Source organism: Somniosus microcephalus, chromosome 13, assembly GCF_052327205.1.
Source record: "Somniosus microcephalus isolate GS21.2 chromosome 13, FLI_Smic_1.0, whole genome shotgun sequence".
Taxonomy (NCBI): domain Eukaryota; kingdom Metazoa; phylum Chordata; class Chondrichthyes; order Squaliformes; family Somniosidae; genus Somniosus; species Somniosus microcephalus.
The window spans coordinates 183,096,732-183,111,454 of NC_140999.1; the positions used below are offsets into that span (position 1 = coordinate 183,096,732).

The window sequence follows — 14,723 nt, forward strand, 5'->3', positions numbered from 1 at the left end:
GTAGTAAAGGAGCCAACGGAAAAAGCTGACACTTTTTTTTTTCCTGCACAAGCACATTTTTAAATTTTCTGTCGCATTCCAACAAACGGAATGCTCTCATTGAGTAAGAACAGTTTTCCAGCCTGGCTACTTCATTTCCTTTGTTGCGCAAAATGGTTATTTTAAGATTAATGATTCGAACACAGCAGTGAGCCACAAAGTCCTTTACCCTTGTCAAATGACCTTGTCAAGTTGATGAAGCTGTAAAAAAGCATACAGGATCCTTGGATTTATAAATAGATGCATAGAGCGCAAAAGAACGGAAGTTATGGAAAACCTTTATAAATCATTGGTTAGACATCAGCTAGAGTATTGTGTCCAATTCTAGCCATCACACTTTCGAAAGGATGTCAAGGCCCATGGAGAGGGTACAGAAGAGATTTACTAGAATGGTACCAGAGCTAAGGGGCTTCAGTTATGTGGAGAGACTAGAGAAGCTGGGATTGTTCTATTTAGAGCAAAGAAGGTTAAGGGGAGATTTAATAGAGGCGTTCAAAGTTATGAGGTGTTTTGGTAGAGTAGACGGGGAGAAACTGTTCCCACTGGCAGGAGGGTCGGTAACCAGAGGACACAGATTTAAGACAATTGGCAAAAAATCCAGGGCGGAGATGAGGAGAATTTTTTTTACACAGTGAGTTATGGTCTGAAATGCACTGCCTTAAAGGGTGGTGGAAGCAGATTCAATAATAACTTTAAAAAGGAAAGTGGATATATACTTGTAGCCAAGGCTTCTTCGGCAGCACCTCCCAAACCCGTGACCTCGCCACCAAGAAGGACAAGGGTAGCAGGCAGCACACCACCGCCTCCAAGTTCCCCTCCAAGTCACACACCATCTTGATTTGTAAATATATCGCCGTTCCTTCATCGTCGCTGGGTCAAAATTCTGGAACTCCCTCCCTAACAGCACTGTGGGAGTACCTTCACCACACGGACTGCAGCGGGTCAAGAAAGCAGCTCACCACCACCTTCTCAAGGACATTTAGGGATGGGCAATAAATGCTGGCTTTGCCAGCGACGCCCACATCCCGTGAATGAATAAAAAAAGAAAAAAATTGCAGGGCTACGTGGGACTAATTGGATTGCTCTTTCCAATAGCTGGCACAGGCACGATGGGCTGAATGGCCTCCTTCTGTGCTGTGTGTTTCTATGATTCTATGGCCTCAGTACTTCTGTGTGTCAACCTCAATTTTAATTCTACCAGAAAAACCAATGTGTTTGTTTCATTAATAGGGACAATGAGGGTTGCTAGGTGTTAATGGCTCTGACGTCACATGGGCACAGAGCCTGTTGATATTTATACAGTGCCAAGCTGGCGGCGTATCAATGATTGCACCAGGATCACCCTAACCTAATGCATAATCAACGCCTTCTCCCGGGGCTAACAGTGTCAGACTGTGTTTATCTGAGATCAGCTCATAAGGGGCAGAATCATGAGTGCTACCTCCAGTCAGCGACACAAAGATCATTTCGCTCTGGTACCCATGAGCTACACTGCTTCTAAATTGTAATGGTGAGAAACTTAGTTGAGAGACTATCATGCTGAACTGACATATAGATCACCCCAATATATAGGCCACACCACAGGGTAGATTTTAACTTTCATCGCCATGCAGCCAATAATTAAATTCAATTGAATAAAATCTGGAATAAAAAACTAGTATCTAGTAATGGTGACCATGAAACGACCGAATTGTCGTAAAAACCCCATCTGGTTCACTAATGCCCTTTAGGGAAGGAAATCTGCCGTCCTCACCCGGTCTGGCCGATATGTGACGACAGAGCCACAGCAATGTGGTTGACCCATAACTGCCCCTCTGAAATGGCCTAGCCAAGCCACCCAGCTGTATTCAAGAAGTGGGGCTCACCAATTAGGGGCGGCCAATAAATGCTGGCCCTGCCAGCGCCGCCCACATCCCGTGAACGAATTTAAAAAAAGTAGAGGATCCGCCGCCCACTAGACATCCTGCCTGATGTGCCTTTCCATTGAAGTCCGCTACCTCCAATTTAGTGCCCTCTGGTGAAAGTCAAAATCTAAACCACCCCCCCGCCCCTCCAACTTGAGCCTCCCTTCCTTCCCCAGAACAAAAATATTATTAATACATATTCCCTAGCTGGCAGCATTGCGGGACTGCAGCAGTTCAAGGAGTAGGCCCACCACCACCTCCTCAGGGCAACTAGAGATGGGCAATAAATGGCTGGACATGCCTATGTCACCCATATCCTGCAAACAACTGAAAAAAAGTAGGCTACATTGTCAATTTGTTTTTCAGTTGTGTGGCCTACGTGCCAGTTAATGCGGTAATCAATACTGTAGATAAGTGTAATTTCCACTTCTGTTGACTGGAACCACACTCGTCAACAAATGAAATGTCTTTAACACTTTCGCATCTAGTGAGTCCCAAAAATGGCTCCTCCGCTTTCTCAAAATACACAGGTAGCTCAGCGCGGTCGGACAGCTATACTTAAACCTCGAGCCAATTAGACAAGCTCCACAAAGATCTGGGGGGTTTTTTTTCTCTTCTAGCCGACGGTGCAAGTTATAGCCAGTTAACAGCAGAATTGCTGCACGCTTATTACAGACGTTTGGCGGAGAAAATATTTTTGGTGATATTAACGGGGAAACACTTGGCGCATTCATGTGACAAGAGTGTATATCTGTGTAACATAGAAGCGTTACATGTCCGTCTCTTATTACTGTCAGTAGTCATTTGTAGGCTCTTGTACATTGGAAGAAATAAGAAAAGTGACTGTGTGGGAGGGGGGGGGGGGGGAGGGAGGGAGGCCATTTTGTTTTTGTGCCGCGGCCATTTTAACACCTTTAACCTAATCCTGATTTCGCAAAAAAAACATATAGTTTCTAATGTTTTCAAAAATATGTTTTCTTTTTCTAGATAGTAACAGAGTTATGGTGGTGGTGGCACTGTATAATTATCCATCGTCATCTGACTCCGAACCCGTTATTAGTGTGGGCGAGAGGCTGAATGTCATTAGTGAGTAAGTGTCACGCCATGTGAAGCTGCTTTTACTGTGGGTTCCGCCGTTAACCCTTTAGTACATAGACGAATAATTTTTGTTACAATCAGTTTCCCTGTGCATATTCTTCCTTGCGTAATGTGCCAAACGCACATGCAGACTGGCCTCGAACCGGAGAGGCAAGAGCCTGCACTCAGGGGCCCCCCCTCACCAATGATGTGAGCGTGGTGTGAGCATCAAAGCTTTCCCTTTTCTCCCCCCGCCTCCCCCCCCCGCGCCCTCGATCGCATGGACGGCAGCAGCTACGATAAAGAATTCCTCCGGGAATCCTGCCAGTCTGACATGCCTCGAGCCCATGGGGTTGAGGACACTGTGTGTGACAGTAGCAACAATTCGGGTGGACAACCCACCAGGATTGGCCGGGAATCTCCAGGAATTGAAGATTAATCTCCAGGACACACCGCTGGCAGCAAAAACCCGGGAGAAAAATCATAGGGGGGGGGACATTAAATAAATAGTGCATTTTTTTTTTCATTTTCTTTAAATTCTCTTCTTTATTAAGTTAAAAAAAATATTGGAGTTGGGGAAAAGGCTGTTTGACCAATAGTTAAGGATAATCCCAATCGGGGTGATTAAGAGTCTGTTCGCTTTGTCATTGCCGTGGGAGAGCGGGGCACGGCGAGGATGGATGTATCGAGCGACTAATGGTGGGAGCATGGGGGGGGGGCGGGGCTGTTGGAGGTGGGAGGTCATATGACAAAACCCCCAGGAATAGGTCCAACCAGAGTTGGCGACCCTTGCAACAACGCATTCATGTATCTGCACGAAAATCCTTTTTGAGTGACAGCCTTAACTGAGGGGTTACATAGAAACATAGAAGGTAGGAGCAGGAGTAGGCCATTCAGCCCCTCGAGACTGCTCCGCCATGCAATGAGATCATGGCTGATCATCCAAATTCAGTACCCTGTCCCTGCCTTCTCCCCATATCCCTTGATCCCTTTAGTCTTAAGAAATATATCCAACTCCTTCTTGAATATATTTAATAAATTGGCCTCTACTGTCTTCTGTGGTAGAGAATTCCATAGGTTCACCACTCTCTGGGTGAAGAAATTCCTCCTCATCTCTGTCCTAAATGGCCTACCCCTTATCCTTAGACTGTGACCCCTGGTTCTGGACTCCCCGACCATCAGGAACATCCTTCCTGCATCTAGTCTGTCTAGTCCTGTCAGGATTTTATAAGTTTCAATGAGATCCCCTCTCATTCTTCTAAACTCCAACGAGTATAAGCACAATCAACCCAATCTCTCCTCATACATCATTCCTGCCATCCCGGGTATCAGCCTGGTGAATCTTCGCTGCACTCCCTCCATGGAAAGAACATCCTTCCTCAGATAAGGCGACCAAAACTGCACACAATACTCAAGATGTGGTCTCACCAAGGCCCTGTACAACTGCAACTGCAGGGTTTGTTAAAAATAGCGAACAGAGGCATTTCAACTGATCATGGGACCGTATTCATTGCTAATGTCACACTGTAGGGTTTGTATCGCTTAATGGAAAGGCTTTCTTTGTTCACTGCGTGTAGTGAAATTGTAAACATGGGTACGAACCACAACTAGCGAGCAGAGTAAATATTCCCTGTTTACTCTCTACGAGAATGACATTCTCAAATTAGACTGCAGCGTATTTCAGAAAGCAACTTTGAGTACATTGTACACCACTGCCCACGTACTTGTAGAGTGAAAACAAACAGTCAATTGCCTGCCGTATAAAGGATTGACGTACCCTTCTATATTTACAGTAAGAGTCTGCGTGGTTGAATTCTCGTACAGAGCCAAGCAATTCATACATGTGCATTTCCAGAATGAGCCCTTTAGTATTTCGAATTTGCCAAAAAAAAGCTTCGAAAGACTAATTGGGGGGGGGGGGGCAGGGGGTGTAATGATCAGTAACATGTCATTCTAGAATGGTACACTAGGTGGAGCTGTATGTTTAGTAGTGGGCTACCCACAAGGCAGAAGTCAAGATGGATGCCTGTACACTAGTCCACATGGCTGAATAAATGACTAGCTCAAGCTAGCTGTTCATAATGAAAACGTCTATTTATTTATGAACATAACATGGTACCAGGATTGGTAATATCCGCTGTTGTTTGCAGAAAATGAGCAGTTCTGAGATTGAACATAAACCATAAGATGTAGGAGCAGGAGTCGGCCATTTGGCCCCTCGAGCCTGCTCCGCCATTCACTAAGATCATGGCTGATCTGATCTTGGCCTCAACTCCACTTCCCTGCCCGCTCCCCATAACCCTTGACTCCCTTATTGATCAAAAATCTGTCTATCTCCACCTTAAATATATTCAATGACCCAGCCTCCACAGCTCTCTGAGGAAGAGAATTCCACAGATTCACAACCCTCTGAGAGAAGAAATTCCTCCTCATCTCCGTTTTAAATGGGCGACCCCTTATTCTGAGACTATGCCCCCCAGTTCTAGATTCCCCCACGAGGGGAAACATCCTCTCTGCATCTACCCTGTCACACCCCCTCAGCATCTTATATGTTTCAATAAGATCCCCTCTCATTCTTCTAAACTCCAATGAGTATCGGCCCAACCTGCTCAACCTTTCTTCATAAGACAACCCCTTCATCTCAGGAATCAACCTCGTGAACCTTCTCTGAGCTCTCTCCAATTCAAGTATATCCCTCCTTAAATAAGGAGACCAAAACTGTACGCAGTACTCCAGGTGTGGTCTCATCAATACCATGTACAGTTATAGCAGGACTTCTCTACATTTATACTCTATCCCCTTTGCAATAAAGGCCAACATTCCATTTGCCTTCCTAATTACTTGCTGTACCTACATGCTAACTTTTTGTGTTTCATGTACGAGGACCCCCAGATCTGTCTGTACTGCAGCATTTTGTAATCTCTCTCCATTTAAAAAATAATTTGCTTTTTTATTTTTCCTACCAAAGTGGATAACCTCACATTTTCCCACATTATACTCCATCTGACAATTTTTTTCCCACTCACTCAGCCTGTCTATATCCCTTTTCGGATTCTTTGTGTCCTCTTCTCAACTTGCTTTCCCACCTATCTTTGTATCATCAGCAAATTTGGCTACAGTACACTCGGTCCCTTCATCCAAGTCATTAATATAGATTGTAAATAGTTGAGGCCCCAGCACTGATCCCTGTGGCACCCCACTAGTTACAGTTTGCCAAACGGAAAATGACCCATTTATCCCAACTCTCTGTTTCTAGTTCGTTAACCAATCCTCTATCCATGCTAATATATTACCCCCAACCCCATGTGCTCTTATCTTGTGCAGTAACCTTTTATGTGGCACCTTATCGAATGCCTTCTGGAAATCCAAATAAACTACATCCACTGGGGAAATAGATTGGGGATATATGCTTCTGCAAAGGCTTTGCACTCTCTTCCAAAGACAGTTTCATGCTGATTAAAATGCGAATGAATTTCTTTTCTGTTAACTTATAGGGAAGGTGATTGGTGGAAAATAGAGTCCATGGCAACTGGCAAAGAATGTCACATCCCTAGCAACTACGTGGCAAAGGTGTATCACAGGTAAACAGGGTTCCTCACCTTTCGTACATTCTACGCTGCGGTTATATTCGTACTTCTTGTGTTGACAAGAAGCAGTTTCCGAATGATTCCGTTGGTGGTTAAAGTGGGAGTGAAACTCACGGCAGTTATAGGTTTCATGCCCATTTTCCACTGTAGCTGCTGACGTTCAGCAAAGATTTTTGTTTCCTTAAACTTTCACTTGTAAAGCACGGTGGCATAGTGGTAAGCGCTGTTGCCTCACAGCGCCAGGGTCCCGGGTTCGAATCCGGCCTCGGGTGACTGTCTGTGTGGAGTTTGCACATCCTCCCCGTGTTTGCGTGGGTTTTCTCCGGGTGCTCCGGTTTCCTCCCACAGTCCAAAGATGTGCGGGTTAGGTTGATTGGTTATGATAAATTGACCCTTAGTGATAGGGGGATTAAATACGTGGGGTTATGGGGATAGGGTGGGATATGTGTTGGTGTAGGGGTTACCGGGATCGGGTGGGATATGTGTCGGTGCAGGCTCGATGGGCCGAAATGGCCTCTATCTGCACTGTGGGGTTTCTGTGATTTCTGTGATAAAGTGTTAGCCTGGTAGCACCCTCGCCCCAGAGTCAGAAGGTTGTGGGTTCAAGTCCCACTCCAGAGACATGAGTCCATTATCTGGGCTGACACTTCAGTGCAGTGCTGCGGGAGTTCAGCACTGTCGGAGGCATCATCTCAGGGGGATGTACAAAATCCCATGCCGCTATTTTGAAGAAGAGCTGGGGCATTCTCCCCGGTGTCCTGGGACCAGTATTTATCCCTCAGCCTGCATCACTGAAAGCAGATTATCTGGTCATTATCGCGTTGCTGTTTCTGCGACCTTGCTGTGTGCAAATTGGCTGCCATCATTCCTACATTGCAACAGTGACTACACTTCAAAAGTATTTAATTCACTGTAAAGCGCTTCAGGATGTCCAGAGGTTGTGAAAGATGCTATATAATTGCAAATTCTTTCTTTCTATATCACCACCTACTTCCTCTGTTGCCTACTTATGCTGAGAAGCTTGGGAGTGACAAGATGTGCTGTGGTGGATGTTATTACATTGGGCCAACATTTGCGATTGGAGGCTTCCTGCAGGCGGACATCTCCGACCTGCAAAATGTGTACGAATGTACCTGGTGGCCCCGGGTGGAATGGTGGCTTGCGATCCTGGGCCTCTCCGGGTCCACGCGGGCAGAGCCCCACATATCCCAGGGACGCAAGCGGTTCGTAGGCGCTCCTGGGATCACGTGGGCCGGCCCAACCAACGGAAGAAGGGAATCCCCATTCAACCTTTTGACAGTTCTGTACGTACAGAAGTGTCAAATGTATGAATGGGGATCACCTAAAAAATACACCGACACATTCAATAAATAAATAAAAACATTACATATTTATAATTAATTAAAATGCCATTTAATTGAAAAAAAAATAATGTTTTTACGGGGCTAAAAATAAACTTACCTTTTTGAAGAGTATTTTTAATTTATAAATGAGTTATCAAATTTCATTTTTATATTTTTTAAAACTCTTAAGCTGACATAAGAACTTGACAGGCATTCAACGGGCGGAAGTTGTCCAAAAAGTGCAACTCTCCCGCAGAGACCCTTCTCCAGGGCAGGCGAATGATCTGTCGAGAGAATTCTTGACCGATCGCAAGTGCTGGGTTTCAGCGCATGCGCTTCGCAATGCCTGAAATCCGGCACTTGCGCGGCCCCTACGGGGGGGTACACGCCTCGTACGCACCCGTGGGGGTCGCAAAATACGGTACATTATGTTTTCTGTGTGACACAGCATCAACATTTGTGCATGAGGAAATTACAGAGGTAGTGAGGGCCTTATCTGAGGAAGAATGTTCTGGCCACGGAGAGAGTGCAGAGAAGATTCACCAGACTGATAGCTGGGATGGTAGGAATGACGTATGAGGAGAGATTGGGGCGATTGGGCTTGTACTCGCTGGAGTTTAGAAGAATGAGAGGGGATCTCATTGAAACTTATAAAATTCTAACAGGACTAGACAGACTAGATGCAGGAAGGATGTTCCTGATGGTAGGGGAGTCCAGAACCAGGGGTCACAGTCTAAGGATAAGGGATAAGCCATTTAGGACTGAGATGAGGAGGAATTTCTTCACCCAGAGAGTGGTGAACCTGTGGAATTCTCTACCACAGAAGGCAGTTGAGGCCAATTCATTAAATATATTCAAGAAGGAGTTGGATATATTTCTTAAGGCTAAAGGGATCAAAGGATATGGGGAGAAAGCAGGGACAGGGTACTAAATTTGGATGATCAGCCATGATGTCATTGAATGGCGGAACAGGCTCGAGGGGCCAAATGGCCTGCTCCTGCTCCTATCTTCTATGTTTCTATGTAAACTAAACTGCAACCCCCCCACTCCCCCACCCCCACCTTGTCCCATCTCACTTTCATTGTTCTTTCTTTTCTCCCCTGCCCACAGGTGGCTGTTCGAAGGCATCAGCAGAGAGAAAGCGGAGGAACTGCTTTTGTTGCCCAACAACCGGTCCGGGGCCTTCATGATCAGAGAAAGTCAGACCAGGAAAGGTAGGTGAAGGAACAAAAAAATGTCCATTCCAAGTGGGAAGCAATCTTAAATTCCATGAGATTTTTAATTCCATACAAACCTAAGAAATAGGAGCAAGAATAGGCCATTCAGGCCCTCGAGCCTGCTCCACCATTCAATAAGATCATGGCTGATCTTCGACCTCAACTCCACTTTCCCGCCTGATCCCCATATCCCCTGATTCCCTTAGAGTCCAAAAATCTAGCGATCTCAGTTTTGAATATACTCAATGATTGAGCATCCACAGCCCTCTGGGGTGGAGAATTCCAAAGATTCACAACCCTCCGAGTGAAGAAATTTCTCCTCCTCTCAGTCCTAAATGGCCAACCCCTTATCCTGAGAAACAAGTTCCTTTTCTGAGTAGCTTTGAGTGATAATAGAATCAATCGTCCTGTTTATGCTATTAATACCATGAACGAAGTCATGGCTTGGTTGCGACCATCAGTCCCAGGCATGGCAAAAATATGGCAATTAAACTGATGCTGGGACTAACATTTGTTAATTATAGCATGTGGAAATATTAAAACAAAATTAAGGCAAAAGACAAAAAAAGGGTTGTGTGGGTATTTATCCTTGGAGACGGCAGGAGTAAGTCTCACGGTTAGAGCGAAGTAGAGTGGTGGAGGTAGCAAAGTGGTGGCACCGATGTCTCTATCAGTACAGACCCAGTGCCCTCAGTATAAAACACATCTGTAAGCTTTTACATGTAGCAGTGATCCGGTTGATGCATTCACCTTGACACTAGTCTCAACTTTTGAAGATTGCAATCTGTAAAGCGAGACTCTCTCGAGTAAAGAACGGGGGTGGGGTGGGGGGGGGGGAGGTAAAAAAAATTCATGTCAGGTTCGGCTTCAAGAAAGATTTGCAGACAAACATTTTCTGGGGCTATCTGTTTACTCCTCGCTTATGTTTATTACCAATTGCACTTTTTTAATAAAAACCTTGGCAGCAAATAAATTGCCAACTTGTCTTAACCAGAAAACTAGTAGCTACCAAAAGCTGAAAGTGAACAAATATTATCAAAACACTTATAAAATATTTAAACTGATTAATTAAAAAAAAATCTCCAATCGATTATTTTCTGCTCCTAAAAGTCCTTGCAAGTCACCTCCTAGAAGTCATTATTCTTTTACGCTTTCTGTATGTTTCAAAGCACATGATTTAAGCGATCTCTTGCTTAAATAGGCAGCAGGTCTTTTAGGGGTGAAATAGATTCACTAACTTCCAATTAACAAACGAGCAAATGCACGGTTTAAAAAAAAAACAAGCTTACCCGAACCGAAGTAAGATGATGAAGAGGTTTCAGTTGGCAAACATTTTTTTTTACTGCTCTTGTGAATGTGCATATGGAGAGCTGGCAGAAGGACTTTCTAAATATCACAGACAAATGAGGCTCCCAAATAAGATGGCGGCGTGGGGTAAATTTCCTCGGTACCAGAGGTGGAACGAAGACTAAACACAATTGAAGGGGGGTTGCGAGAACATCAGGGGGCAATTCATAGAATGATACGGCGTAGAAGGAGGCCATTCAGCCCATCGTGTCAGTGCTGGCTCTTTGAAAGAGCTATCCAATTAGTCACAACTGCCCCGCTCTTTCCCCGTAGCCATGCAGATTATTAATTGTCAAGTATATATCCAATTCTACGACTTGGAAGCCAGAGTAGAGGCTGACACAAGCCGTGACAATAACATTTGTGAGGGGGGGGAGGCCGGGGGGACATGTATGCCCTCACCCCCCTCCAGTCATCTCTAGTGCATTGTCGTTACATTTGCGAGTGAGCATCTGCGGTAAAACAGTGCAGACGGACATTTGACATCAACACTGCAAACGATACACTGAAAATAGCACAGAGGGAAAATTAAAGCTGAAAAGGGATTCAGACCTAATGTGACTTATACCTCAGCTTGTAGTGTTTACAGATTGATAATCTCCCCGTCTTTTGTTTCGCTGATCGATGACGGCATCTCCCCGAAGCAAGTCATGTGATTTTGGCCAGCGAGCTAAACAGGGTCTAGCTCCTAACATCTGCTGGAAGAGCAAATGCATGAGTCAGATTTATGCTGAAGTCACTGGGGAAAAAAGTGAAGCAATCTCCTTCTTCTTCTTCTTAGGCAGTCCCTCGGAACCGAGGATGACTTGCTTCCACATTAAAAATGAGTTTGCAGGTGACTGATGAGTCCAATGCGGGACCTACAGTCTCTGTCACAGGTGGGGCAGACGGTGGTTGAAGGGGCGGGTGTGGGTGGAGTGCTTGGGTTGACGTGCGCTCTTTGCGCTGCCTGCACTTGGCTTCCGCTTGCTTCCGGCGAAGAGACTCAAGGTGTTTGGCGCCTTCCCAGATGCTTCTCCTCCACTTTGTGCGGTCTTGGGCCAGGGATTCCCAGGTGTCGACGGGGATGTTACACTTTTTCATGGAGGCTTTGAGGGTGTCCTTGAAGCGTTTCCTCTGCCCACCTGGGGCTCTCTTGCCGTGCCGGAGCTCCGAGTAGAGCGCTTGTTTTGGGAGTCTCGTATTGAGCATGTGGACAATGTGACCCTAGGACAGTAAGACCTTAACGATAATCAGAACAGAGTTATACCAAACCGTACCTTTCTGCTGGTTTTCTTTCAAAAACAAAATCACAAATAGAAATTTATACCACACAAGTGATACAGGGACTGCAGGGATATCTTTTATGTCTCTGTACTTGTGCTGTCATTAATACATAAAATGGTTTGAAATCATCTCTTAGATGATGCCCTCTATAAATAGAACAGGCCCAAGGCAGCAGTACGATCAGCTAATGGAAATAACTCTGCGTGTGAAGCTGGCTAGGAATTAATCATGCGTTTGTCGTTGCTGTGGTCAGCCCCACTGTGAAGATGTTTATCACACCTCACTACTTGTTGATCTTACACTGTCAACAAATACTCTGCTGAATTGGTCACAAATTACTTTAACCTACTTAAACGGTTACTCTACTGAATAAATAGCAACTCCACAGTTACACACTGTATAATCCTTACCCTGCTTAATAAACAACTCAATAGTTATGCAATGAGTAACCCTTACCCTGCTGAATAAACAACTCCACAGTTACATAGAGTAATCCTTACCCTGCTGAATAAACAACTCCACAGTTACATAGAGTAATCCTTACCCTGCTGAATAAAAAACTCCATAGTTACAGTGAGTAACCCTTGCCCTCAAGAATAAGCTGAAACTCCATATAATTAACATAATAGCAAAATACTGCGGATGCTGGAAATCGGAAATAATAACATAATTAACATTGGATAACCAAAGCTCCCCATTAGTACTACGAATGCTGTATCTAATCCTTAGAAGGCACTAGTTACCGCATTCACTGTATAGCTTTACAAAGTTGCTGTTTATTCAGCAACGTAAAGGTTAAAGTGTTAGTAATTGTCAGTGTATTTGTTATAATAGTTCAATCCAGTCACAATTAGTACAAATTGTTACTCTAGGAAACACTGTAATATCATAACTGTAATGCAGTAACTGCCTTTAAAATATATATTTTTAAACTAATTAGGAATTGACAAAATAAAACACAGAAAGTCATAGATCTTGTCTGCACCTTACAGTGTGAAGACTCTTGCCCCCCCCCACCCCCCGAGAAATGAAAGATAAAGAAAGGAAACCAGATAAAAGTTCCCTGCCAGGGTAGAAGCTGGTTGCGAGGTGCTTGTCGGTATTGAGTGGATGCACCTGTGAGACCGCACTCCACCAAACAGGTGGCACCGTGAGTAAACCATGAAACACGGGGCTGGTGACAGGAAGCCACTTCATCAGACCACCTTCGCTCGTCAGCCCCTCTCAGCTTCGGATATATGCTGTCGAGTGCCACAGCGCATTTACCCTCCCAACGTGTCTGAGACAAGCCCATTAACCCTTTGACTCCTGCAGCAGGATTACTGCACCGGGCGAGGGAGGCGTGTTATTGTCATAGTCGAATAAATATAAGGCTTGCATTTATATAGCACCCTTTCACAACCTCAGGACATCCCAAACAGTGTTCCCTTTAATTTTTTTTTGGGGTGCGCGATCCCCTTTGAGGGGCTGCGCGGCCCATTCAAAATACCACGCATGCGCGTTTTTTTCTTTTTAAAAGCCGGTGAGCCAGCTGCGCGGGAGCTGCAGGGCGCTGCGCGGGAGCTGCAGGGCACTGCGTGGCCACGCAGCTTAAAAGAAACATTGGTCCCAAAGCGTTTACCGCCAATGAAGCACTTTTTGAAGTGTTGCCGCTGCTGTAATCGCCTCCAGAATGATCAGGGAACGGATGGCGGGAATTTATGCCTTTCCTTTTCCGGATGCTTTCCAAAAGCCTTGCTTAAAATCAGAAGAGAATATTTCTGACTGTGTCACAGAAACTAAGCACAATTTGTTTCCAGGGCTATCTCCAGGGCACCACCTTTCACTGTGCATCACCGCACAAATCGTGCTTGACGTGAATCAGTCATTCATGAAAGAAAGACTTATGAAATAATACTGAGCGGCCTATGGGTGGCGCTGTCCAGGGAGAGTATAAATACTCGGGCATGGGCCCGGCTTGCTCAGGACATTCTTAACAGGAACTAGTGAAGGACACAACTAGACCTCCATGTTGTAAAACAGTTGATTAAAGCTTTGTTTAACGTTTAGACCAAATGCCTAGTAGTTTTCTTACATCAGTGCTCACATCAGTGTACTGCTCCCGGACAACTTGCAGGCAGCTGCTTGCTAGATGTCGAGAGTTCCCAGATCATTGGGCAGTTGGAATGCACAGGCAAAATTAGAGGAAAGGGAGAAATGTAGTGTCAGTTTGGCTCAGTGCGAGCACACTTACTTCTACATCACGAAGGTTGTGGGCTCAAGCTCCCACTCCACAGGTTGAACACGTAGTCTAGGCTCAGCGATGCAGTACTGATGCAACGCTGCATTAGCGCAGGTGCCATATTTCAGAAGGGAATTGTTAAACCACCGCTCTGAATTGCCTGTTCAGGTGGAAGCAGAAGATCCTTTGGCGCTATTTGAAGCAGAGCAGGGTGTAGTCCTGACCAAGATTTATCCATCCACCAGCACCACCACTAAAACAGATCATAGGATAATACAGCATAGAAGGAGGCCATTCGGCCCATCATAACTTCGAAAGAACTATCCAATTAGGCCCCCATAGCCCTGCAAATTTTCCCTTTTTAAGTATTTATCCAACTCCCTTTTTGAATGTTACTATTGAATCTGCTTCCACCACCGTTCCAGGCAGTGCATTCCAGATCACAACAATTCGCTGCGTAAAAAGTATATCTCCTTATCTCCCTCCCCCCCCCCCCACCACCCCGGTTCTTTTTCCAATTACAGATCGAGGATGACGTAAGAAAACTACTAGGCACTTGGTCTAAGCGTTAAATAAAGCTTTAATCAACTGTTTTACAACATGGAGGTCTAGTTGTGTCCTTCACTAGTTCCTGTTAAGAATGTCCTGCGCAAGCTGGGCCCATGCCCGAGTATTTATACTCTCCCTGGACAGAGCCACCCGCAGGCCGCCCAGTTGATTCA

The 14,723-nt window shown here is 45.2% G+C and overlaps 1 protein-coding gene across 1 annotated transcript in view; it reads left to right on the forward strand.

Annotated features, from left to right (window-relative positions):
- sla2b (Src like adaptor 2b) overlaps positions 1–14,723 on the forward strand; it is a 35,927-nt gene that overhangs the window by 14,370 nt on the left and 6,834 nt on the right. The window contains exons 3-5 of the mRNA XM_086005767.1: positions 2,931–3,033; positions 6,515–6,601; positions 9,061–9,164. Of these exons, the coding sequence (XP_085861893.1) occupies positions 2,931–3,033; positions 6,515–6,601; positions 9,061–9,164 (294 nt within the window). The remainder of the gene's footprint in view (positions 1–2,930; positions 3,034–6,514; positions 6,602–9,060; positions 9,165–14,723) is intronic.